This window comes from Prionailurus viverrinus, chromosome F1, assembly GCF_022837055.1.
Source record: "Prionailurus viverrinus isolate Anna chromosome F1, UM_Priviv_1.0, whole genome shotgun sequence".
Classification (NCBI taxonomy): domain Eukaryota; kingdom Metazoa; phylum Chordata; class Mammalia; order Carnivora; family Felidae; genus Prionailurus; species Prionailurus viverrinus.
Genome location: NC_062577.1, coordinates 1,900,204 through 1,927,364, shown reverse-complemented (window position 1 = coordinate 1,927,364; position 27,161 = coordinate 1,900,204). Strand labels below are relative to the sequence as shown.

General features: G+C 46.2%; 1 protein-coding gene across 8 annotated transcripts in view; it reads right to left on the bottom strand.

Annotated features, from left to right (window-relative positions):
- Positions 1–267: 267 nt before the first annotated feature.
- The window catches only part of SMYD3 (SET and MYND domain containing 3), a 706,268-nt gene continuing 679,374 nt past the window's right edge, over positions 268–27,161 (bottom strand). For all 8 annotated transcript variants that reach the window (XM_047841253.1, XM_047841252.1, XM_047841254.1 and 5 more), the window contains 2 exons: positions 12,090–12,198; positions 268–573 (listed from right to left, as the gene is read on the bottom strand). In XM_047841253.1, the coding sequence (XP_047697209.1) occupies positions 472–573; positions 12,090–12,198 (211 nt within the window). In that variant the 3' untranslated portion in view covers positions 268–471. The remainder of the gene's footprint in view (positions 574–12,089; positions 12,199–27,161) is intronic.

Sequence of the window (27,161 nt, the reverse complement as noted above, 5' to 3'; positions counted from 1 at the left end):
TAAAACTTTCTGTGTTAGAGATGTATTGGGGTGTAAATAATGGATACATATATCATTTACTACAAACAGTAAAGAAAACATTCTGCTTTTTTGACACAATGGACATTAAGTTTTTGCTTGTAAAAACATTGATTTTTATCCAGTTATCCCCCCAGATATTCAAGGAGAAGATTCAACGTACTCTGCTATGCTTTTACTAGAACTTTCTAGCCTTCATGTTGAGATGTGGAACATTAAAGTCACCAACGAGTAAACAAAACAATTAGATGACATTTTCAACCAATTTTTTTTGTATTTATTGTTGTGCTTCTCTACAACTAATGATTCTTGTGGTTTGCACATGGTATGCCTGCTTATTTACCTACATAAACACAGCCTAGCATTCCCAGAGGGGAGGCCCACAAACAGTGCGGCACATGTGACCTCCACCAGGCATTCGATATGGATATGAGCCATCTTTGCCTGTGCCCCTTAGGATGCTCTTATGTGGGCATCACATTCTTCTAAGAGGAGGATCAAGTCTTCAATCAGGCTGTGCTCTCTGCCGTGTGTCACTCTCATAATGTCAAAAGCCTATTGGAAAAAGAAAGAAGACAGATTATGTTAGAGTAGACAGTTAGTTAGGTTTCAACAGGACGCCTGGAGACCCATAAAAGGGGAGTCACGGCCAGCTCTTGGGGGCAGCAGTTAGAGACCTGTCGGCACCACTCCAAAACAAAGCCACAAGAAGCCAGATCTAACCAGATAGGCCCAAGACAAAGGCTGGAAACCCTCAGGGAGAAAAGGCATGAAATCCTGCTCCCAAGAAATCCCCTCCTCAAGTAAAAAGTATTCCACCCTCTAGTTAACAACTGTCAATAAAGATGGGGCACGCAGCTCTCTCTTGAGCTCACTTGCACTCACATCTTGAGAGCAAACACTCCCTTTAACAAACTTTTCTACTTGCACCTCTCAACCACTGTGTCTGGTATATCCTTGAATTCTTTCTTGTGATGAGACCCAGAGCCTTTGGCAACACTGTGCGGATGGGCTGGGTGGAGGCCTCAGGGCTCGGTGTCTCCCCAGTCCATCCGATAGCATCTTGATCCAAAAGTAGGTGGGCCCCTGCCTGCTCACCTCTTTCCCACGATACTTGGGCGTGGAGAACCGTGGTCTGCAGCGTGAGCAGTACTGTGATTGTCCAAGCCACACAGTAAGGGGCAGGGTGAATTTTACATGTGTTTGTAGACAGCACACTCCCAATGAGTAGTGCCAGGTGTGGTGTCCAACATGATCTTCAGGGCTTGTTAGTGCAGGGGGTTGTGGGTGGTTAGGTTTAAGAATAAAAACTAAAAATAATTAAGTGGTATTAATGATGAGATTCTATGCTGCCATCACCTTAAAATTTCAGTTTTGCATGCTGCATTCAGTTCTCATCTATACGCACTGGGCTTATGATGTACACATATTTTTGTATTCTTTTCATGTCATATTACAGTGTCAGCATTTGGACAATCGCTTCTTTCACTCCCCATGTTCAATTCAGCCTCCATAATATTTCTGAAATCTGGGTGCGCTTGTGACCACTTCAGTGAGAACAGTATAAGGAATGCTATTGACTTCCAGGGCTAGGTTAAAGAGGCCGTGCAGCCTCTGCCTCGTTCACCAGTGTGTTTGCTCCTGGGGCCGTGAGTTGCCATGCTATGAGGAGGCCCACGGAGAGGCCATGTGTACGTGCTCTGGTAGACGGTCCTCGTCGAGCCCATCTTTCAGGTCCTCCGGGCCTAGACACAAGAAATTGGCATAAAGAAGTGTTCAGGGGTGCCTGGCAGGCTCAGCTGGAAGAGTATGCACCTCTTGGTCTCAGGGTCGTGAGTTTGAGCCCCATGTTGGGTGAAAGCATCCAGGTGACTCCAGCCGCTAGCCAGAAGACATCCAGGTTCCCGTCTTCCTTGCTGAAACCCCAGACGTTGAAGGAAAAGGGCCAGCTGCTCCTGTTGTCATCTGTTTGAATTCCTGACCCACAGAATCTGTGATCACGATAAAGTTGTGGTTGGAACTTTGGAACAGTTTTGGAATATTTGTTCAGCTTTGGAATGGTTTGTTACAGAGCAATGATATTTGTGCAGTAAATAAATTAGAAACCCTGTCCTTGTGCACCACCCGGTAGGGGGCTGGCAGGAAAGGGGAGGGGGGCACAGGTCCATTGCACTGAATGTGGACGTGTCTTCACACAGGCTCTCAGCCTTGGTTGCAAAGTATTATCAACCAGGGAGCCTCACAAGAGACCCTAACGCCCAGACCCCACACACAGGATTAACCAAAACCTGGCCTCTGGGGGGGGAGGGTGAGGCTGGGGGTTCAGGGGATTCTGATGTGCCCTTGGGGTTGAGAATGACATACAGTGCGCTCTTAACAAACACTAGCAGCGTTTTATTATTCAATGTTAATTTATAGCCAGCATAATTACCATTTTAATGGTTGTGTGCAATTAATTCTATCATGTTTACAGACCATCAGTCACTAAGCTACTCTTGGAAATTCAGATCACTTTCAATTTTTGACAAAAAAATATGATACAGATCTTCCAACTCAGGACACTTTTTGCCTTTGCTGAATATTTGCTTAAGATCAATTCCTAGGGATTCCCGGGTAGGAAGACCTTTGCAGCTAGAGACAAAAACGGGAAGCAAAGTGGTCGCATCCTCAGACCCCTTCGTTCTGTGGGGGAGGAAACCTAGACCCGGAGAAGCAAAGCGGCCAGGCCCGGAAATGCTTTCAGCCTGTGTTCCTGGCTTCTCATTCCGGCCTCTTTAAAAATGTCCCCTGCACAGTAATAAAGGAAAACAGGCAGTCAGAAGGGTCTGGATGTAGCTGCTGGGAGAGAGAGGAAAGAGACAGCAGGAGGAGGACCCGCCAGCTGGGGCTCTGGTCTCCAGCCTGAAGGAGAGCAGTGCTCATCACGGAGTCCAGACACGACCCTGCCGACAGGCAGTCCCGTCACCCGGTGACATCCCAGCTGGGAAACCCAGAAGGTTCTGATTAACTTGAGTGGGTCTGGCCTGGGGGGGAGGGTGGTGGAGGCAGCCCCACCTTGCCGGCAGCCAAGCTCTGTGAGATCCCTCCGGACGGAGGATCAAAAACAAATGTTTGAAACCATTCTGGGAACAAAGGTGTCCCATTTCATCCCCCTCCCCTGCCCCCACTGGGGCTCCTCTCTGGGTCCTCAGTCAGTCTAGACACCTTAAGGTCTGAGGTGGAAAGCGGCCTGAAAGCAGGACTGCAATGAGAGATCACAGAGATGCTTCGAGTCTTTGACGGGAAAGCGTCTTACTTGAAAGCTCTGGGATGTTCTCATCCCTTCTACTTGGCGGAGGAAGGTGAGTGGGCCAGAAGCACTGCCTGAACACCTCTCTGCTTAAAGGGAAATGACCCTCTGCCCTGCCCCACTAACATGTGGTCCAGAGAAAGGTCAGGCCTAACCTGGGACGGCTCACTTCCTTCCTGGCGCCTCATGGAGGCCCTCTTCCAGACGAGGCCCTGGCCTTATTGCCCAGGAGGATGCCCCGATGGGCTGTGCGTCAGCCAGAGACAACTCTGGCTAAATGACAAACGTCATCTTCGCATTCCTCTGACAAGGTGAGGTTGACGTGCATGTCTTCACACACTATGGGCTGCAATCTTCCCTCCTTTCTGCCTTTCCTCCAGCCATCGTTTGCACTTTCTTCCCCCTTCCAGCTTTAGAAATAAGGTCTGTTCCTCAAGAGCTGAGGTTAATTGTGGCTGATCCAGAGTCTTCCTGTTCATGAGAGGGACAGACCTGCTTAGGACACGTGCCCAAGCGCCAGTAGGAGGCTTGCAGCCGTCCTGGAATCACAGAGCCCCAGGAAGGAAGGGGAAGCTGCCTGGCTTTCCCCAGGCCTCACTGCCACACCTCCGTGCCTGCTTCCTTACGGAAGGGCCGTGAGGACCCTCCGGTCCAGTCACGTCGTGGCCTGACTCGTGGGCGCAGGGTGGGCGCCAGCTCTCAGGACGCGAGCCGGTGTTCACTCCATGGCTGCGTTGTGCAGCCTCCACCTGAAGCCAGTCTTCATGACCGAGGGGGGGACCAGAGGTTCCCCTGTACCCAGACATGGCTTCTGAGACATCTAGAGGGATCTCCCAGTCAAGATGCTCTTGGTGAACACAGCAAGGGAAGCAAAGGCAGGGGCAGGGGGCAACCCCCGGACATTATGTACAAGATTTGAGACACTAAGATTAGAAGATTTTGTCCACGGGGGGCTGGAAGCAGAGAGTGAACGGGTATAGCTGGGGCACCGGACTGACTGGAAGACACTGAAAGAGCGTCTGCATCATTTGTCTAGAAGGTGAAACTGAGTCGAAGTACAATAAATAAGTAGGCGTTACAATTTATGAGGGACGGCTGGAGTGGAAGAGAACCAGAGAGAAAGGAAAGAAAGAAATAGCATTCAGTATGTGCAAAGTATGTCAGAGCCCGCCCTCTGTATTTGTGTGAAGGACCGGTCACTCTGGGTGGACAGGGAGTGAGTGGGGACTCAGACCTGGTGATAGAAGAGATCTGGTCCTCGTCTTGGGCGTCAGCCCTCATTGACGTAAGACAGGAGCACCGTGTGGCTGTGGGCCCAGATCTCTACGGGGGCCGCAAACCTTCAGCCCAGTGGGTGAGTGGGGCTTTGCCCTCCCAAATAAAGTTACAGTAAATCCCTGACAGACCGGAGCAGCCGTTTCCTGTAGCTCCGTGTGTCCCCTCAGCCCCTCCCACACATGCGCACATCAGACAGAAAGGACAATTTTAGTTTAATTTCCTGCAGCAGTATATAAAACAGATTAAGGAAATATAAAATTGGAGCCGGCTTGCGCTGGGAAAAGCTTATCTCTTTCCATTAAATTTTATTTTTATAATAGTAGCATTTAAAAAGAGCCTCCACATCATCTTCCACAGAGGACTCGTTTGGAGCCTCCAAGGGGGGCTGCTGGGCCATGTATGGACTCTAAATGTCACACAAGAAATGGCAGCACTGATTGTCTGTCACAGGACATGCGTGGTTCATTCCAGAATAAAGGCAGGGGCCCAGGACTGATTTAAATCTCATCACGTCTTTTTTTTTTTTTTTTTTTTTGAGTAATTTTAAAATTGTGGTCCTATATTAAATAGGTTGGATCAAATTATGATTTAAAGTTGCAAACAATAGCTTTCTTATTAATTTTTAATACAAATATATTAAGCTTATCAAGGATCTCATATACTCTCTACCAGGAGCCTGAGGGAATCCAATAAATGACTTCCCCAAGCATGATTTAAATATGGATTTAAAATCAGAGGGAGGGGCTCCTGGGTGGCTCAATGGGTTAAGCGTCCGGCTCTTGACTTTGGCTCAGGTCGTGATCTCCCTGTTTATGAGTTCGAGCCCCACATCCTGCTTGGGATTCTCCCTCCCTCCTTCCCTGTCAGGATGAATAAACGAAAAAAATCAGAGGGAAAAGAAATGTGTGCCTGATAAGAAGCTCTGGAATCCCATCACATTGCGCCCAGTGTACAGGATGTGTGTACAGGATGTGTGTATGTAGGTTTTTCTCTAGCAAGTCAGTGGTTCTTACGAGATTCATAAATAACGTGAGCAAAGAGGTTAGCAGGTTAAGGAACAGGAGCAAGAGAACCGCGAGCTCCGAATCAGCCGCGTCGGGGCTCACATTTGGGGTGTAGGCGGGAGTGGGAGGTGCATTCAGCTTTCTCTGGCTGTGCCTGAATAGCTCATAGCTGTGTGGGGTAGACAGGGGGGTCCGGGGCTCGTGGCCCGTGCCAAAGGGATCCTCAAAACGTAAGATGCTTCAACAGAATGAAATGAGAAGGGAAACAATATGGTGTAATGTAAAAAAATTACATCTAAATAACAAATGATTACTGAGGGGGAAGAAGTCTGTTTTCTTCCAGCCTGCTTGCAGCCAACAGGGCACTAACAAAGCGGTTAGTCTAGCCCAGGGTAGGGGGATCAGCAGCTCGGAGAGCGAGGTTACTGACAGAAACAGGCTCACTGAAGGACAGCCCAGCCGAGGGCGGCTGCAGGGGAGCTCCGAGAAGTCAAGTTAGATGCTAACAAAATCCTTCCAAGGAGTAAGTGGAAGGGAATGGAAACAGATTAGAGACAGGAGAAAGCAGGAGAGCAGCACCGCGAGGGGACCCCAGGACTCTCCTGCGGCAGCAGTCACAAGGATTTCAGCAGGGCCCGGTGATGAAAGCCTAAACCAAATCTGTGTTGGGCTAAGGGGATCCCTCTCCTGGAGGAGGCTGGCCTAATGGAATCTGTAGCAAATTTCTGTTTCTGAAGCGGCACTCATTTCTGCTCCAGAGTCGGCCTTTGAAACCCAAAAGGGTTTCAAGCCCTTTCGTTCTATTGTTTCCAGAGTCTCTGAGAAAGAATATGTAGGGGTGCTAGCCTAAAGAGAACATCAGCTTCGGAAGGCAGAGAGCTTCCCTTTCCCCTCTCTGGGTTCCCTGAGCCAGGAGAAAACTCAGGAAAGGAGGCTTTCTGCAGGATGAAACTGGCCCACTCCTGTTCCTAGACCCCCAGGTCCTATGAGCTGGCAAAGAAATGGACATGTGGCCTGTGTGATCCGGTACTTTGTAATACGGAGACATGGATAGATAGGTAATTTGATAGATAGCTAATATCCTAGCTTCTCACAGAGATTCTAAAACCCTTTGGAATTTCCTAAGTGCTGAAAGCAATAAAGGGGTCTCATGTTAACAAGGTGACTTTCAGAAAGCGCCTAAGGATGGGGGCTGGTTGCCAGGAGGACCAAGCGCGTGACTGACCTTTAGGAGAAGGGAGAGGTTGGAGGCTGAATCACTTGCCAACAGCCAGCGATTTAATCAATCATACCTAGGTAATGAAGTCTCTGTAAAAACCGCTATAAAGGATGGGGTTTGAAGAGCTTCCGCATTGGTGAACACGTGGAGATTTGGGGAGAGTGGTGAGCTCTGAGAGCACAGAAGCTCTGGGCCGTTTCCCCAGACCCTGCCCTATGCCTCTCTTCTGTCCGGTTTATCCTGATTTATAGCATTCTACAATATACTGGCGAGCAAACTGTTCCTCTGAGTTCCGTGAGCCACCCTAGCAGATCAGTTGAACCTAAGGAGAGGGGGTCCTTGGAGTCTCCAGTGTGTATAGCTGGTCAGTCAGAAGCTCAGGTGACAACCTGGCGTGCCCTCAGCATCTGCAGTAGAGGGTGGCCCTGTGGGGCTGAGCCCCTAACCTGTGGGATCCAGTGTTGTCTCTGGGTAGATGGTGTCAGAATTGAACTGAACTTAGGACACTCAGCTGGTGTGGGAAAACCCTTGCCACACACTGGGATTGGGTGATCAGACCCTCACTCTGCCAGTAGGTGGTCAGGAAAGGTCCAGACAAGATCTGGTCCACTAGCCATAGACACACTACATATGCACACTAGCTAAAGGGACAGGACCAGGGTGGGACTTTTAAAGATCTCAGTTCATTTAAAAAATCTATTCATTCAAGTACGTGTTGAACAGAACTTGCTGTGACTGGGGCATGTGTGTCTATGTTAGGCAGCACCAGGAGAAACACAAGGTAAAGTCGGGGCCCCTCGTGGAATCCTACGCAACTTGGGGAAACAGAACATGTCCCTGTGGAATGCTGGGGAGCAGTTACATGACATAATTGTCAGCAATGGAAATGGCGTATTATCCCAAGCTACAAACATCAGTGCTGAAGGGACGGCAGGAATAGCGGCGGGAACGATCGGCACGAGGGTTCCTATAACCATAAACATCCTTGATCGTCTCAAAATACTTGGGACTTGGCAGAACAGTCTCATGTACTACCTCATTTACTTCTCAGAACCACTCTGTGGGGTAGCTATTATCCCCGTTTTAAAACTAAGAAAGCTAGATTCGGAGCGATTAAGAGACTCGCGTCAAGGCATGGGACTGCCACGTGAACCTCCTCCCTCGAAAGCTGAGCGCTCTCGACCAGGCTACACTGCCAGGCACACGTCTATCTGCATTCTGGCTGACGATAAAACCTGGTGAGACGCTCAGTGATTTCCAGAGCCAAACGGGAAGTCTGGGGTCAGGCCATGGTGTAACGCAGGCCTCGGGGCAGACTTGCTGATCCTGCTCCGAGAATCTCATTCGTAGCTCTCAGGGTCCTTGCAGGGGTTCACCTTGGGTACCAGGGGAAGGAGATGTGAAATAAGACCGTTAACAGAGGAAGCTTCTGGAGGTGAGGTTAACATCGTGAGAACGTGAGGAAGGCAGTATGGAATGGGGGCCTGAGGGATACAGAAGGGCAGAAAGTGTGAGATGGGTGGGGATGGCCACAGCAGCCACCCAGCCCATGTGACCCCGGAAATCGACATGTAAATGTCTGCTTGGGCTCCTGTGTCTGCAGCCGAGGGTATCAGAGGTCCTAACCCTTCCAGAGTTCTGCACACACAGGCAACATCAAGCCTCACTTGATGAATGAAGCGCTCCAAACTGTCCCTGGGGCTGGCATCGGGGGCTCGCAGATCAGAAGGGGTTTCTGCACACGGGGTCTTACTAGAGAGTCCCATCTATTTCACTGGGCCAGCGTAGGAGAAAAGAGAGCCTTGGACTCCAGCCTGGACTTAGTGACCTGTTTGTTTACACGTTTGCCCCCTCCCCTAAATTGGAAGGACAACGCTGGGCCTTACTCAGATTCATACAAGAATTCCATCAATCTCCTAGTTGAAGAACCTAGAGTGGGCTCCACGTCAGTATGACTCTAGACAGGCTCCTGCATGCCTCCGTGCCATGACTCCTTTGTTTCTCTTCTTTTTCTTTCTTTTTAAATATTTATTTTTGGAAGAGTGTAAGTGGGGAGGGGCAGAGGATTGGAACTGGGCTCTGCACTGACGGGCTGACGGCACAGAGCCCAAGGTGGGGCTTGAACTCATGAACCCAACCGCGAGATCATGACCTGAGCTGACGTCAGACGCTCAATGGACTGTTCGGAAGCCATGGTTTGGGGGAGAGGAGCTCTCTGCTGGGGTGGAAAGGCCAGGACCAGAGAGCCAGCGGCACAGGAGCCTCATCAAGAGGGTGAAAATAAACCTCACCCTTTCCTGTCTTCCAACACAGACCCAGTTCTCCCATGTACTTTCTCGGCACTTACTGCCACCATCGTGCTGACCTCTCTCCCTCCACCCCCCCTTCTCCAACAGGGAATCCCTCCTAAGTTCCAAGTACCTTGTCTGCCCTGAACTGGTTACAGAGGTAACTGCAAAGACCTCACGGTCACCTGGGCATCAGGTATTCTGTTTACAGGATTCCTCATTTTAGTGCTTTACTGTGCCTCTCGGGTGCCGTGGTGGTGTTTTTTTAACTGAGGGTCTGTGGCCATGCTGTGAAGCAAGTCTGTGGGTGCCCGTCTTCCGAGAGCATTTGCTCACTTCCTGCCTCCGTGTCACATTTTGGTAATTCTCACAGTATTTCAACTTTTCCATTACTATTGCATTTGGTATGTGATCTGTGATCAGACATCTTTGATGTCACCATTGTGTAATTGGTTTGGGGCCCCACAAACCATGCCCATATAAGACACATATAATAAATACGTATATAATAAATATTGTGTGCTCTGCTCCACCAACTGGCTGCCCCCACCCCAGCCTCCCTGTTCCCTGAGACAGGGAATTAGGCCATATTATATTGAATATACTGATTAATAGTCCTACAGTGGCCTCTGTGTGTTCAGGTGAATGGAAGAGTTATACATCTCTCACCTTAAAAGCTAGAAATGGTGAAGCTGAGTGAGGAAGGCACGTTGAAGCTGATAGAAAGCCAGGCCTCGTGCAGCGAGCCAAGCTGTGGATGCAAAGGGAAAGTTCTTGAAGGAAATTACAACTGCTACTCCAGGGAACACACGAATGGCAAGACAGCGAAACAGCCGTACCGCCGACGTGGACGAAGCGTCCGTGGTCCGGACGGAAGAGCCAACAGCCACGACACTCCCTTAAGCCACAGCCTGACCCAGAGCAGGGCCCTGGTTACCTTCAAGTCTGTGAAGGCTCAGAGAGGGGAGGAAGCCTCAGAAGAGAAGTCTGAGCTGGCAGAGGCTGGGTCACGAGGTTTAAGGGAAGAAGCCGTCTCCGTAAAAGTACAAGGTGAGGAAGCAAGTCCGATGGAGATGCTGCAGCAAGTTCTCCAGAAGGTCTAGCTGAGAGAATTGATGAGGGGGCTACACTCAACAACAGGTCTCAGTGTAGACAGAACAGCCTTGCATTGGAAGACACCATCTAGGACTTTCATGGCTGGAGAGGAATCTGTGCCTGGCTTCAAAGCCTCAAAGGACAGGCTGACTCTCTTGTGAGGGGCTAATGCAGCTGGGTGACTTGAAATTCTGACCTACTACTTAGAAAAAAAAAGATTCCTTTCAAAACATGACTGCTCATTGACAATGTACCTGGGCACCCAAGAGCGCTGATGGAGACGGACAATGAGATTAGTGCTGTTTCATGTCTGTTAACACGACATCCATTCTGTAGCCCAAGGATCAAATAGTGAATTTCCTTTCAAGTCTTATTACAGAAGAAATACATTTCATTAGGCTACAGCGGCCACAGATAGTGATTCTTCTGATGGATCTGGGCAGAGTAAATCAAACACCTTCTGGAAAGGATTCACCTTTCTATTTCATCTATTCTAGATGCCACTAGGAACATTTGTGATCTGTGGGAAGAAATCAAAGTACCAGCATTCACAGGGGTTTGGAAGAAGTTGGTTCCAGCCCTCAAGATGCCCCTTCAAGACGTCAGGGGAGGGAGCCCCTGCAGCTGTGGTGGAAACAGCAAGGGAACCGGGGTCAGAAGTGGGGGCTGCAGACGGGACCGAAGGGCTGCCATCTCCTCGTCAAACCTGATCGGATGCGCACATGGTTTCTGGAGGTGGAAGGTCCTCCCGGTGAAGACGCTGGGAAGACCGGTGAAATGACAACGGAGGATTTGGAACAGGACATCAGCTGAGCCGATAAGGCAGCGGCAGGGTCTGAGGCAGGACTCCAGTCCCGAAAGAAGTTCTGCCAGGGGTCAGATGCGATCAGGCTGCGTCGCGTGTTCCAGAGAATTCGCTCATGAAAGCAAGAGTCCAGCGATGAGGCGAACTTGTCTTATTTTCAGAAACTGCCCCAACCCCAACCTTCAGCCCCACCACCCTGACCAGTCAGCAGCCACCAACAGGGAGGCAGGACCCTCCAGCAGCAGGCAAATCACAACTCACTGGAAGCTCAGATGGTTAGCAGTTTTTAGCAATAAGTATTTTTTAATTAAGGTATGTGTATATATTTAGACATAATGCTGTTGTATTCCTCATACACTATAGTATCATGTAAACATAACTTTTATATACACTGGATAACAGTCCACCGGACCCTCTTTATTGCAATATTGGCTTTACTGTGGTGGTTTGGAAGCAGGCCCGCCGTGCGTCCGAGGTGTGCCTGTACCGTGGGGTGAACACTCTGCTGGCAGGGTCGGCATGCGGAGAGGAGCACATGGGGAAAACCAGGTTGCAGCTGGGCCAGCTCAGGGAGTGGTCGGGGGAGTGGGGGAGCATTTGAGGCACAGGAACTGTCTTGGTAAAGACCTAAGTGTGACCGGTTCAAGGTGTCCTGGGCAACCCCGGGTGGCCCAGTGAACGCTGGCCGTATGGAGAGGCAGGGGCAGCTGGAGGGGGTACAGGCTGCAAAGGTGGACTGCAGACAGGTGGTCCAGAGGCCAGCCTGACAGGGGCTGACAGACAGTGTCCTGTGGGGATTGGGTGGGGAGGCGTGGAGAAGGGTGCGGCCCGAGTGCAGGGGTCCTCTGAAGGCCAGTTTGCACCAGTTGGCAAAAGCCGACTGTTAAACTGTCCTGATTTCTGGGGGCTGATTTTCTGTGGGGAGTCTGAATCAGCCACGGTAGGCACATTTCTACACGAAAAGGGGCGAGCAGCACAAATCACGTGTTTTCGGAGCCGGCTGTGAAACACGTACGGGCACGTGCCTATGTGCACTCGACAAGTGGCCCAGCGTGCCGCACCACCAGGCCTCCCTCTCCGCGTGCACACTCACCAGCCTCAGGTTCTTCATGGCCTGCGGGAACATGCCCTGGTGCAGCTGCAGCTTGCCGACCTTCATGACCTGCACGCCTCTGACTGGGTGGCTTCCTGGGAAGAAGATCCTGGAAGAAAGAGAAGGGCACACGGCGTGAGTAGCTCTCACCTTTGCAGCCAGCATGCCATCAGGAGCCCAGGAGAGGGCGGCCGACCCTGGCTGGACACACTGGGGCCACCGAGAAAGTCAGCTGTGCGGGCAGGTGGAGGGTGTGGGGCTGGGGGAACAGACTCCCGGGATGACGGGGCTGGAATGTCGAATAAACACTGCAGAAGAGACACAAGGTGGCACCTGTGCGTTTCCAGCCGGGCAGGGGTGGGGGGTGGAGAGACCAGGTGCGATCTCACAGTCCACCTCTCAGGACGCTGCAGCACCTGGAACATTGGAGCAGAAGATGGCCGCTTGGTTCACGCTGAGTCAACGAATCAACGAACGTTCACGGCTCCCCACAGAGATGCTCCCGTGCCCTCCTTTTCCCTGCAAAGCCCTTGGAATCCCAGTTGCAAGGTTCATCATGGCCCATCTCTCGTGTGGGACCTGTGTATTTATCACCTCACTGGATGACAGAGCTGGATCGCGGGGCCCCATCTGAGTTTGCCACAGTGTCCTGCCAGGGGACCTCCATACACACTGACCTCTTTGCCGCATAAAAGAAGAGGGTGTGTGGCAGACTGAAGAATGGAGCCTCAGGGCTACGTTCCAGACCTCGTACTAGGTCAGTATGATTCAACAGTTTATTGTATCAATAAAACGTGCTCCTCTCAACAATAGCTAAATTATGGAAAGAGCCTAAATGTCCATCAACTGATGAATGGATAAAGAAATTGTGGTTTATATACACAATGGAGTACTACGTGGCAATGAGAAAGAATGAAATATGGCCCTTTATATAACGTGGATGGAACTGGAGAGTGTTATGCTAAGTGAAATAAGCCCAACAGAGAAAGACAGATACCATATGTTTTCACTCTTATGTAGATCCTGAGAAACTTAACAGAAACCCATGGAGGAGGGGAAGGAAAAAAAAAGAGGTTAGAGTGGGAGAGAGCCAAAGCATAAGAGACTCTTAAAAACTGAGAACAAACTGAGGGTTGATGGGGGGTGGGAGGGAGGGGAGGGTGGGTGATGGGTATTGAGGAGGGCACCTTTTGGGATGAGCACTGGGCGTTGTACGGAAACCAATTTGACAGTAAATTTCATATATTGAAAAAAAAAACGTGCTCACCATTTCTGCACGCCGCATCCCCCCCCCCCCGATATCCTCTATCCTTAGACTCTACTGAACCCCTGCTGTATGTACAGGCCTGTTCCTGGAGATGGGGGCTGTACAGGTCTGAGCTGTTTCACCAAGGCCCAATAATCCCACCAGACAAAGATTCCTACCACAGTTACAAAATATCACAGGAGAGGGCGAGATTTAGTGCTGGGATTTAGTACATGGTAATGCTCAGCTCAAGGTGGCTGAATTGAATTGAGAGAATAATACAGTAGTTAATGAAGAGAGACTGGTGGATGACGGTTGGTTGGACCAGGAAGGTTTCCCAGAGGAAGGAGACAGGATGTAAACCGGCTCCCAAGGATTTGGGCAAGCTTGGCTGGGTCCGGAGAAAGGAAGCACATTCTGACCCTTAGCAGAAGCGAGGGCGCACTCCCAATGCTGCTTGTCCAGAGACCATGGATTCTGCCCTGAGGGCCATGACTCACATAGGGCTTTCCCTGTGCCAAGCACTATGTAACCACTTTTTGCTTGTGAACTCATGGAACCCATGTTTAAGCTCTACTGTGTAACGGAGATGAGCTACATTTACCAGGAGACACAGATACTCTCTGATAGGTGTGCACATGTCTACAAACCATCCCTCCTCCCTGAACCTCAACTCTTCCCCACATTAAATGTAACACAAACTCCTCTCATTCATGCTCTTAAAAAAGCATAAAGCAGTACCTGAGAGAGAGGTATTTAAATCAACAAAAGGCCAGCCATGCTTCATTTAAAGAACCGCGAAGGGAGGGAAGGAGAAAAACAAAGGAGACACCTGGGTCTTGGATTTTTCTTTACCTCTTGAGGACGCCCGGACATCAACCACTTCACCTCTCACCCCCTACAAAAGGAACATCAGTATCTACTTGTGTGGAAAAGATTTTAAGATCCCCAGACAAAAGGCTTATGCACAGGACACCATTATCAGAAGGTGACTGCCCTGGACACTTTCCTCAAAAACACACCTGGACTTGGGATTTTATTTTATTGCTGTGAATGTGGACTAATTAAATTCAGAAGCCAAAAAGTAATTTTAGACTAAAAATCATTCCACTAAGTGGATGTCTGTCATGTCTGTCAGGAGAAGGAAAGAAACCTTTGGTTCCGTGATGGTAGGGAAAGTGGTCCATAATTACGCCACGACAGGTACCTGCTCTGGTTGCTTAAAGGTATTAAAAAACAAAGCAAAGTTTCATCTGGAGAAGATGAGGAGAACGGGACTATGAGGGGACTTTCACGTGGCAGCGTGGGGGCCAAAGCAGGAGTCTGAGCGGGAGAGGGAAGAACGGGGTGCCCGTGAGATGCCACATTCTGTGCCACATCCAAGGGCAGTCCCTGCCCTGGTGGGGACACTGGCCAGTTGCAGAAATAAGGCCAACAAAGTCATGACACAGGAGTATGAGAGCTGCCTTGGCACAGACACGGGATTCCAGAAGCGGCGGGGCCCTCGGTGACCAGGGTGCGGCTTGAGCTGGTCCAGATGGGAAGGGGTGACAGGCTCCCGGGACAGGCACACGGGGCATGGGGAGACACGGGCAGCCCGGGAGATGCCAAATACAAAGGGCCAGTGAGCGCACCGGTCCGGCCAGGCTGTGCAGAGACAGAAACGCAAAGCCAGGAAGTTCGGCCTTCAGCTTGTCGCCAGCTGGGCACGACCCAGCGGGGCCAGGAGTATTTCACCAGGAGGGAAAACAAAACTGGACGAGAGACACTAGAGGCAGCCGGACCTGAGGTGGGACCACGTGAGGGGGACAGAAAAGAAAGCTCTGGCACGGCTGGCGCAGCAGGGCTTGGGGGCTCGCCGGGTGGGCAGGGCTGCGGCAGACCGCGACATAACAGAAATGCCGCGGGGGAAACACAAAGTGTATCCACGGTAACAGAATCCACACGCATTCTACTTGTCCGGCCTTAGGAATGCCCTCTTCCGAAGTGCACGCTAGCGATCACACGCTCCAGGCTGCTGGGCCCAGAACGTAAAAACCGCCTTTGGGGTTTCCGTGGAGAGTGGGTGCATAGGCAGGAACGTGTTTAAACGAGCAGACAACCGCGGCAGCACGCGAACCAGCTTCACTCACACCCACGAGCACCAAGGTTTTGCTGCCATATTTTGCGCAGAGGCCGAGAGTCAGGAAACTGAAAGGTCTCGAGTTAAAAGGCTGCAGAGAAGACCTGGGGGCAGGACCTGTGTTCCTGGTCTCACCGAGGTTTTCCTACGTGATGTGATTATCAACTATGCTGTTCCACGACAGGTAGCAGTTCTGGCGTCGAAAGCAGGAGAAAAGATTTACTGCTCAGGATGATTTTTTTTTTTTTTTGTTTTAGAACGGATGCAAAAGACATTACCGGATTTAAAAGAAGAGCTTAACTATATTTCAGAGTAATCAAATAGCTCTAGTGTATGATTTTGGGCTGATAAATGTGAAATGGTGGTGGAATAAGAAAAATCATTAGTTTGCAACTCCTGGTAAACTAACTGATGCAGGAAAAACATATCGCTAGATGAAACCAGGAGGACAAGGAAGGATGGAGAATTTTACAATGGATGGATGACACTGTCACCGTCAGAACCCACTGATCAACATCAGCATCATTAAAGTGTAAAAACCAGACGCTGCATGCTATCTGATGCCATGCAACAGGAATCATTCTGCACTACCTACAAAAGCATCCTTGCCAAAACCAACCAACCCACCAACCAACCAGCCCCGAATTTCATCAAGCCCATACAGTTAGATTCCATTTCACAGGAAAAACAAGTGATAGAGGATCAAATAAAAGCAACCAGCTACATCTGAGATATGGGAAATTCTATAGGACCTCGACCCAGAATTGCAGCAGGTCTACGGCCTGAAAAGAAAAAGATGGCAGGGAAGGAGAACACTCTAGATTAAAAGATACTCAACAGATACAACAACCAAATGTAATATATAGACCTTGTGCATCTGAACTCAAACAAAATTACTATTTAAAAAACCGTCTCTGGGGCTCCTAGGTGGCTTAGTAGGTTAAGCGTCTGACTCTTGATTTCGGTCATGGTCTCAGGGTTCGTGAGTTCAAGCTCCACGTTGGGCTCCACACTGATAGTACAGAGTCCACTTGGGATTTTTTCTCTCTCTCTCTCTGCCCCTCTTCCCCACTCTCCCTCTCTCTCAAAATAAGTAAAAAAAAAAAAAAAAAAAAAAATTTGAGAAAATCTAGGAAATCTGAACATGAAATGACACTGTAAGAAATGGCATGTAAGAAAATGTCCATGTTTTTCCAAGATGCAAACTAAAGTATGAGTGGATGATGTGATATAATGTCCAAGATTTGATTTAAATTTCTTCAGCAGAATGTCTCCTTTCAGCAATGGTGGATGAGCTCATTTCAGACCAAAGTCCTTGCTAAAAACAAGAAAAGTTAGACAAAAATTATAAAAAAAAAATTGCTTGAAGGTATCACCCACTGAGGCAGGGGGATCTGGAAGAGTAAAATGGCAAAAAGAACAGAGGCTCAAGAAGGTGATCCTTGTATTTGTTGCTACTTTTCCCTCCACTGAATTGGAACCAGAGGCAAAACAAGCTCCACAGCCGAGCAGAGGTTCAGGCAGTCTCAGGGATATAGACACACAGAAATCGGGGCTCAGGGTGCAACAATCTAAGAATACTGCTAAGCCAGAAACAGGCCAGCCCTCACAAAGACTGAACCAGTTTGAACCCTGATTGGATTAAGGTGATCTGTTCCTACAGACTTCCAGAAGCAAAAGTGAATTCCCTTTGAAGTAAGATGTCATCCTGAACCTAAAATAGTCCCAATTTTTTTTTGACAGTGTCCTGCAGTCAGTAAAATTATAACCAGGCATACAAAAAGAGAAGAGCCATCTGAAAACCAAGAGAAAAAAAACACTGACAATGAAGCACAGACCTATAGGTACTCAAATATTTAGGTTCTCATACATTGCCTTTAAAGTAAATGTACAAAGTACGTTTGAGAACACACAATGAAACACAGACCTATAGGTACTCAAATATTTAGGTTCTCATAGACTTTAAAATAAATGTACAAAGTATGTTTGAGAACATAAATAATCAAAAAGAACTTTACCAGAAAATCAGAAAAAAGGAAAATCCTTAATGAAATTTCTGGAACTGAAAAATAGAAAACTGGAGTCAAGAACTCAATAGCTTAACATCAGATATGTCACAGCCAAAGAAAGAATTAGTAAACTGGAAGGCAGGTCAAAAGAATATATCCGTTGCAAAACACAGAGAGGCAATAAAATGGAAACTAAAGGGCACGGGTCTCACATGTTAACTGGGATTTCAAATCAGAGAAGAAAGGATTGGGGCAGAAGATATGAAGACATAATGGTCGAAAATTTCCAAAAGTAACAAAAGACAGCAAGGAACAGATTCAGAAATGCTAAACACTGCAAAATAGAATAAAATAATTCAACAAAAAGGAGGGGGCTGAGAAATAAGGGTTGCAAAATTTTGCTAATTATTGAATCTGGATGATGGATAGAAGAAGGTTCATTATATTGTTCTATTTTGGGGTATGTTTGACAATTTTCATGATAAAAAAACAGGACACTGGGTTTTAATTTTTCATTTTCAGGAATTATGGATTCTAGTAGGTAACTGCCTCAAGTGTCAAAAGAGTTCAGACTTTTCATGAATTCTAAGCCTTAAATAGAAATGACGTGGAAACTCACGGGGAGCCGGAACAAGGAAGCGTGAAGAGGCAGAGAAGAAGGAAAGTGTGTGATGTTCCTCGGGGTCTGCTTACGTTAAACCAGATGCTGTATGAGAGTTATGCTTCTGTGGTGGGGTAGCTTCATTTGTGATATAACACTTTTGTGTTGTTCTTAGTCCTTGTTTTTTTTTTAAAAAGAGATCAAAACATTGGGAAACAAAACCAAAGAAAGAAAAGACAGACCATACTGTCCAAGAAATCACTTCAGAACGAGAACTATTTCTCACCCTGACCTTAACTAATTACACAGGTAGTCTGGGTAAGTGCCGTTCCCCAACAGGGTGATAAATCCTTACTTCTCCATCACCTCTACTGGTCAGCTTTGTGGGTGACAGGAAGATCAGAGCCATGAGTTCTTATTTGTGTCCAAAAAAAGGAAGATCCTGAGTTCTCACCTCAACTGAACCCTCCCCTCCTACTTTGTCTATTATACATGCCGTTGGCTCCACACCACTGACAGGTGCATCTGCCACACACCCCTACCACCTACCACCTGAGTCTGAGAAAACAAAACTCATGTGCCCCTCACAATTCCACCACACAACAGCATTTTTTAACATCATAGTGAGATTTTGTCTCATTGCCATTTGATTTTTCTTGGGTTTATTTCATCACACAAATGAGTAAGCAGAATCACTTCCTTATGCAAACAATGTATTTCTAGTTCTAAATAAGTCTTCCACCCAAAAGGGCAAGACTTTCTTACTCTTGGAAGTTTAAAAATTTATATATTTCTTTGTACGCGACCTATTTATAGTATATGTCCTATTGTTAGAATCTCTAACTCAGGTTAAGAGCAAAAGAGCTTTTTGTTTATTTTAAATGTTCATGTAGTTCAGGCTCAGGACCACAGGTTTTACTGTGGACAAATTCGAATGAAGGGGTTATGATAATTAGGTTTAAGATCTTGCTTCTTCCAAGTAGTTTTGGTTGAGTGACCACTTCACATCACAATTAACCTGGTACTGAGACAAGAGACGGGAGAACACTTGGAAATGTTCACAACTACGTACAAACACAGGCTAGTATCATTAAGTGTCGGGCTAGCGAATGTATGAGAATTACTTGGAATGCCCTGTTACATCCACGTTGAGGCAAACAAGGTCAAAAAAATTGCCTGATTTTATTGCAAAGCTTAAAAAAAAAAAAGCCCAGTAGCATAAAAAGTGATTTTCCAACAGCCAAAGACCCACCTGGCTCACCTATATGTTTGCCTGTAGTTTTGTGTGTGTGTGTTTAACGCAAACTGAATGTAGCAATGCCAAAAAGCCTGGCAGGCACCGCAGTAGTTGAGAAGGTACCACCGTGTGAGTGGCTTGGAGCTGCCTTTGCTAAGGAAATACTTACTTGCAGATGGGTTGAGTGTCCAATTTTGAACCTGAAAGTTTGTGTTTTCGTCTTCTTCTTGAAAAGTGAACCGAGAAGACACTGCCCATATCTTATTTGTAACTTTCAAATTGTGTTCAACTATTTTTGTTTAATTCTGGATCTGTGCATAGATTTCTCACCCACTGGCCAGACCCGCTCACGTGCAGCCTGGAGCCCTTGGTGGTTTGGCCAGCAGCAGGGAGCCCTCCTGGGCCTGTCCCCAGAGCTGGGGCTGCATGTGGCACAGTGGTCTGGACTGGCGGGAGTCCTCCAGGCTGGCAGGGCGGTCCTCTGTTGTATGTGAATAATGTCCTTTAGTGCTCATAATGGTGACAGTGCTGCCCTTTGCCTGGCCTTTGCACACTTCATATCACACTCTTGTAGGGTGTGAAATATTTACTAATATTTTGAAATATTTCAAAAAGGCCAGCCAGCATGATTGAATTATACTATAACTGAGTTATCAAGCCCTTCAGAAAAAATGGCCACAAGATGTTTATTACCAAAGTTGTACTTGTCCTGCATAACCTCTATTTATACACTTACATGTGCAGTAAAACACACCTCCAAAGTTCCAGATGCATACCCTAAGCCCCCAAATATCTGAGTACATAGATGGTCACATCACTGTGAGATCACTGCCCAGGAAAAAACTTGGGAGCAGAAATGTTAACACTTATTTTCAGGGGTGCCAGAGTGGCTCAGTCAGTTAAGTGCCCAGCTGTTAATTTCAGCTCAGGTCATAGTCTCACGGTTCGTGGGGTCAGGCCCCTCATCAGGTTGTGCGCGGACAGCACGGAGCCTGCTTGGGATTCTCTGTCTCCCTCTCTCTCTGCCCCTCCCCCCTTCAAAATAAATATTTTAAAAAATTTATTTTCATAAATTGATTTGTTTGATCCTGTTCAAATTTATGAACATTAGTTTGGATCCTGTTTCTGATAATATGGCAGGCTTAGTAGCCATTCTGATTCTGTCACAGAAAACAATGTAAAATGCTAGATAAGATATTCTTAAAAGTAATGTAATGCTGGCAAGATAGAATTGTCAGGCCAAAATCTAAGTGAAGTGGGAGCCCTGAGAAGTAAGTAGAGTGGCAGAACTATGGCACGTAAGAGCCTCTGGCTTCACCTGCTTTGGGGAGCTCGGGGGACATAGTATCAACCCGACACTGCAGGGTCCAACAGAGAATCCTCCCTTCTTGCCAAATGCAGGAGACAGACTACATTCAAAAGAGTCACAGTAAGGCAACACAAAGCCACAAGCCAGTAGAATAGTATCTCCAATGTGCGTAGGACAAAGAATTCCTAATCTAGTGTATTTCCTCAAAAATACCTTTCATGAATCTATATGTACAGCTAAAGGGTTCAGGATTACTTTCTGAGGTAATGAAAATGTTCTAAAATTTAATGTGGTGATAGCTGCACATATCTTTGAATATTCTGAACTGTATGCTTTTGATGGGCAAATTGTATGGTTCTATTAATTATATGTCAATAAAGTTATTTAAAAAAGAATGAGACATTAGCACTGAAAATAAAATACTAAGGTACAGATCTAATGACATATGTATAAGCTCTATTAAAGGAAAGCTACAAATCTCCGATGAATGAAATCAAATAATTAAATAAATGGAAAAGTTTTCCATGTTGATAAGAAGACTCAATATTGTCAAGATGTCAGTGTTTCCCAACTTGCTCTATAGAGTCAATGTGATCCCAATCAAAGTCCCAGCAAGTTATTCTGTGGATGTCAATAAACTGATTCCAGGTTTATATGGAGGCAAAAAGACGCAGAATACCACAGCACTGGAGAAGAACAAAGCTAGAGGATCGATACTACCCAACTTCAAGGCTTACTGTAAAGCTATAGTAATCATGGTGGTGTGGTACTGAAGAAAGAGCAGATCAACGGAACAGAACAGGGAACTCAGACCCACATGAATACAGTCCACTGATTTTTGACGAAGGAGAAAAGGTAACACAGTGGGACAAAGTCAGGTTTTTTCAACAAATGGTGCAGAAACAGCTGAACACATACATTGCAAAAAGTGAATGCAAACACGGGTCTTATGTCCTTCACAAAAATGAACTCAAAACGGATCACAGACCTAAATGTAAAATGCAAGGGGCACCTGGGTGACTCGGCCGGTGGAGCATCTGACTTTTGATTTTGGCTCAGGTCATGATCTCATGCTTCATGAGATAGAGCCCGGCATCAGACTCAGCACAGAGTGAGGAGCCTCCTTGGGACCTTCTCTCTCTCCCTTTCTCTCTGCTCCTCACCTGCTCATTTGCATGCACGCTCTCTCTCTCAATAGATAAACAAACAAACAAGAATGAACGAACGGATGGATGGATGGATGGATGGATGGATGGAAAATCCAAGCCGTGAAACTGCTAGAAGATAAGCCCAGGGACAACCTAGATAATCTTAGGCTTGTGATATCTTTTCAGATACAACACTGAAGACATGATCCAGGAAAGAATTAACTGATAATCTGGAAAACTGAAAACTTGTGCTCTGCAAACACACTGTCAAGAAAATGGATAGGTAAGCCACAGACTAAGAGAAAATATTTACAAAAGACACGTCTGATAAAGGACTATTATCCTAAATATACAAAGAACTCTTGGGGCGCCTGGGTGGCTCAGTCGGTTGAGCGTCTGACTTCAGCTCAGGTCATGATCTCGCGGTCCGCGAGTTCGAGCCCCGCGTCGGGCTCTGTGCTGACAGCTCAGAGCCTGGAGCCTGTTTCAGATTCTGTGTCTCCCTCTCTCTCTGACCCTCCCCCGTTCATGCTCTGTCTCTCTCTGTCTCAAAAATAAATGTTAAAAAAAAATTCAAAGAACTCTTAAAATTCAACAACAAAAACTACAAAAATGGGCCAAAGACCTGAACAGACCCCTTACTGAAAAAGAGATACAGATGGCAACTAAGCACATGAAAAGATGCTTTCGTTACGTCAGCAGGGAAATGCAAACTAAAACAACAGGGAGATACCACTGCACACATTTTAGAAGGGCCCAAATCTGGAACACTGACACCACCAAATGCTGGCAAGGATGTGGAGCAACAGGAACTCTCCTTCACTGCTGGTGGGAATGCAACATGGTGCAGCCACTCTGGAAGACAGTGTGGTGGTTTCTTCTAAAACTAAACATACTAAAGAAACTCAACCATAGGATCTAGGAATCAGGCTCCTTGGTATTTACTCAAAGTGGTGGAAAACTTATGTGCACACAAACACATACATAAACTTACAGCAGCTTTATTCATCACTGCCAAAACGCAGAAGCAAGCAAGGTGTCCGTCAGTAGATGAATGGATAAATAAACAGTGGTCCATCCAGATAAGGGACTATTATCTGGTACTGAAAACAAATGACCTCTGTTACTTTCTGAAAAGACATGGACAACTTTAAATGCGTATTACTAACGGAAAGAAACCAATCTGAAAAGGCTACATTTCAATGGTAGGACATTCTGGAAAAGGCAAAACTATGGAGACAATTAAAAAAAAAAATCGGTGACTTCCAGGGTTAGGGAGTTGGAGAGGGACAAACAGGTGGAGAACAGAGGCTTTTTAGAGCAGTGAAAATACTCTGTCATACCATCGTGATGGATACATGTCATTATACATTTGTCCATATTCATAAAATGTATGCCACCAAGGGTGAACCCTAATGTAAAGTATGGACTTTGGGTGACAATGCTGTGTCAGTGTTGTAACAAATGAACCACTCTGGTGGGAAATGTCCATAATTCAGGAGGCTGTGCAAATGTAGGGGTAGGGAATATATGGGAAATCTCTGTACCTTCCACTCAATTTTGCTGTGAACCTAAAACTGCTATAAAAATAAAGTCTCGGGGCACTTGGGTGGCTCAGTCAGTTAAGCATCCGACTTTGGCTAAGGTCATGATCTCACGGTTCGTGAGTTCGAGCCCCATGTCAGGCTCTGTGATGACAGCTCAGAGTCTGGAGCTTGCTTCAGATTCTGTGTCTCCCTCTCTCTCTGTCCCTCCCCGCCCTCTCAAAAATAAACACTAAAAAAAATAAAGTCTTAACAAAACAAAAGGAAGATGAAATAGAGACATTTTTGGAAAAAGAAAAACTGAGACTGTCACCAGATCTTAAAAGGAGTTTCTAAAGGATATACTTCTGGAAAAGTAAAAGTGAAGAAAGAAGTAAAAAGCAAAAAGAAGAAAAGTGAGCCAAGATGAAAGGTCTAAAGTGCAAGTAGGAATGAAGAACAAAAAGAATGTCTAATGTGGGCAAACCTTGGAATACCGACAAATGAAACAGTAATTGTGTGGGAGCTGAAAACATGGTAACAAAAATATACAATAATCAGGGCATACATCTCAGTAGTAAACAGGATTCAAGTGCTCTGAAGTCCTTCTATATCCAAGAAGAACACACAGTGGTTACATGCCTACTTATAACTCTTTAAACGGTTCATGCATGATTTATATAACCTTTGGAATGTATGATATATTTAACAATCAAAAGTCTTGGGGGCGCCTGGGTGGCTCAGCCGACTTTAGCTCAGGTCATGATCTCACAGTTTGTGGGTTCGAGCCCCGCATCTGGCTCTGCCTTGGGCAGGGGCCTGCTTGGGAGTCTCTGTCTCTCCCCCTCTCTCACTATCCCTCCTCTGCTCACATGTGCAAGCTCTCTCTCAAAATAAATAAATAAATTTTTTAAAAAAGAATGGAGCACTGTGGTTTAAAAGATGTACGTGTCTTACCCTTGTCTGGAGGGAAAAATGGTACTTAGAAAAATTAAAACCTCATAAAAAAGCTGCATAATCTAGTGTTGAATAGATGAAATACAGTTTGCCACTGATCATATTCTAAGTTGTGTGTCCGTGTCTCTAACCCCGCGTGTCTGTATCTAACAACACCATGAGTGTTGTGGATGTGAATTCCAGAAACATGACTGATACTTTTGTTGAAAAGAGCTGATACTGATGCCAAGCACTCAAGAGCCCAAGGCCCAGAAGAAGGCTCAAGCTCCCGCAGCACAGGTGTTGGGAGGTGGAGTGTGATGCTGGGAAGCAGAGACGTTCTCTTGTCTGGTTAATTAAAAAAAAATAGAAAAAAAGTCTGTTAGGGCATAAAAGCTGACACTGCTTAGATACAGAATCGTGAGAAAATTGAGTCTATAGTGGGGATTGGCAAACTCTGGTGCCAAGGCCAGACCCCACCTATGCTATCTTTTCCCAGTTCTATTGGCACGCAGCCACACCCGTTCCTTCATGTGCCGTTCATGGCTGCTTTCGTGACGCATCAGCAGAACTGAGTAGTTGACTGTTTTGCTTGCAAAGCCTCAAATACTTACCACCTAGCCTTTTATAGAAAAAGCTTGCTGACATCTTGTCTACAGTAAAGGATTTTCTAGAAGTTAAGAGGCTAGAGAGAGGATCTCAGACCAAAAAAAAAAAAAAAAAAAACCCTCTATAATGAATATATATAATACCATTATAATGGATATAATGGATGTACTGGAAATGTGACTGTCTAGTTGTCTTTGTCACTAATGACAATAAGATGATTTTAACAAATCCAGTTAGAGCCCTTGCTACTTATCAGGCCCTGATCTAAGGACTATACCTGCTTAAGCTCAATTTATTCTAAAACAACCGTATGCACGTAAACTTTGGTAATGATGATATGAAGTCATCAGAGAGTCTTCTCTGCAAAAAAACCATTATAAAACTGGACACAATTGCCAACAAAACCCAAAAAACAAAAAACAACTCAGGGTATGAGAAATTGACCAAAGGGAGACAACAAATTGAGAAATTGTTCATTCTTAAGAAAAAAAAAATACAGCTAGAGCTTAGGGTTAGAAAAGAATCTAAGGCCTGCTTGCCTGGGGTTATGCCCACCCACCATCCTCCCCACACCCATGATGCACCCAGAAGAACAGACACGTGCTCTCCACATCATCTATAGCTGGGAAACTGCACACACCTAAGGGACATGCAAGAAAGCCTGGCAAAAAGTAGCAGCCAAGGGAGACAAGGACCAGATATATCTTTGAATGCATACACTTGCCCACACACAGAGGAGCGGGGACCCTTTTAAGTTAAAGGTGTTTGAGCAACACCTGTGTCCACATCACTGGCTGACGCTAGACTATGTGGTCACAGAGGAGACCTCTAGGGAGCTAGGAAGAAAAAACAAAAAACTGAGCCAAGACCATGAACAAGGTCTACTGCCCGCTCCACAGTTTCTGTCCAGGCAAGTTATAAAACATTGCACGACAAAACCACCACCACCAGCCTTCAGGACAATAAAACGGAATGCTGAATGCGTCATCTTAAATGTTCGATTTTCAGTGAAAACATTTTTCCAGACTGGCTGTGGTAGGAAGCAAAATGGCCCCCAGAGAAAGCTACTATCTAATCTCCACAGCTCGTGAATGTGTTACCTTCCACAGCAAAGCAAACTTTGCACATGTGATTAAGGTTATAAAAAATTTGCGAGGGGAGAATAGCCGAGGTTATCCAGGTGGGTCCAGTCTCATCTCACAAATGTGTAAAAGAGGAGACCCGTTCCCAGCTGTAGGCAGAGAAGGATGTGATGGCAAAAGCAGGGTCAAAGAGTTGGTACGTTGTTGGCTTTGAAGATTCAGAAAGGAAACCATGAATCCAGGAATGTGAGCAGCCTCCAAAAGCCAGACAAGGTAAGGAAACAGGTTTTCCCATAAAACCCCAGGAAGGAGCACAGCCCTGGTGACCTCTTGATTTTAGCCCAGTGAGACCCGGGTCTGGCTTCTGACCAACAGAACTGTAAGATAATAAATTCGGGTTGTTATAAGCCACTGAGCTAGTAATAATTTGTGACAGCAGCAAAAGAAAACTTGTGCATGTAAAAGACAGGGAACCATACTTAGGAACACAGCTGTCAAAAGAAACAGACTCCAGGTGGGCTCAGATGCTAGATTTAGAAAGAAAAATCATTAAAGCAACTATGACAAATATTTCCAAGGAATGAAATTATATTCAAAGAATTAAGGGAAAATAGTAAAACAAAAACAAAAACAAAGCAGTGGGAGGAAGTTTTGATGGAAAAAAAAATGTGAAAAAGGGCCAACTATAAATTGTAGAGTTGAAATGAAAAGTCCACTAGAGGGACTCGATGGCGGAGCTGATATGAGAGAAGAAATAATCAGTAAACTAGATCAACAAAATATCAAATCTGCAGAACAGAGAGAAAAATAATTGAAAAAAGATAAAAAGAACACTCAACTATTAGAAAAAGTCAGGTATTTCAATGCATGTGTAATGGGTATCCCAAAAACAGAAGAAAGAGAATGGGGCAGGAAAAATAGAAACCATTATGTTCAAAACCTTCCCAAATGTAATTAACACAAAATGTAATTAATACAAATTTAAAATTTAATTAACACAAAGTGTTAGCCTATAGATCCAAGAAGCTCAACTATCTCCAAGTAAAATAAATGCAAAGAAAATCTCATCTAAACATATCGCAATTAAACTTTTCAAAGTTAAAGAGAAAATACTCAAAGGAGCAAAAAACAGACAAAACAAAAACACCTCATCACATATAGGAAAACAGCTGACTTCTTATCACAAACAATGGATAGAAAATGCAAAAGAATAATGCTGAAAGAAATACGAAGTCAGCCAAAACATCTGT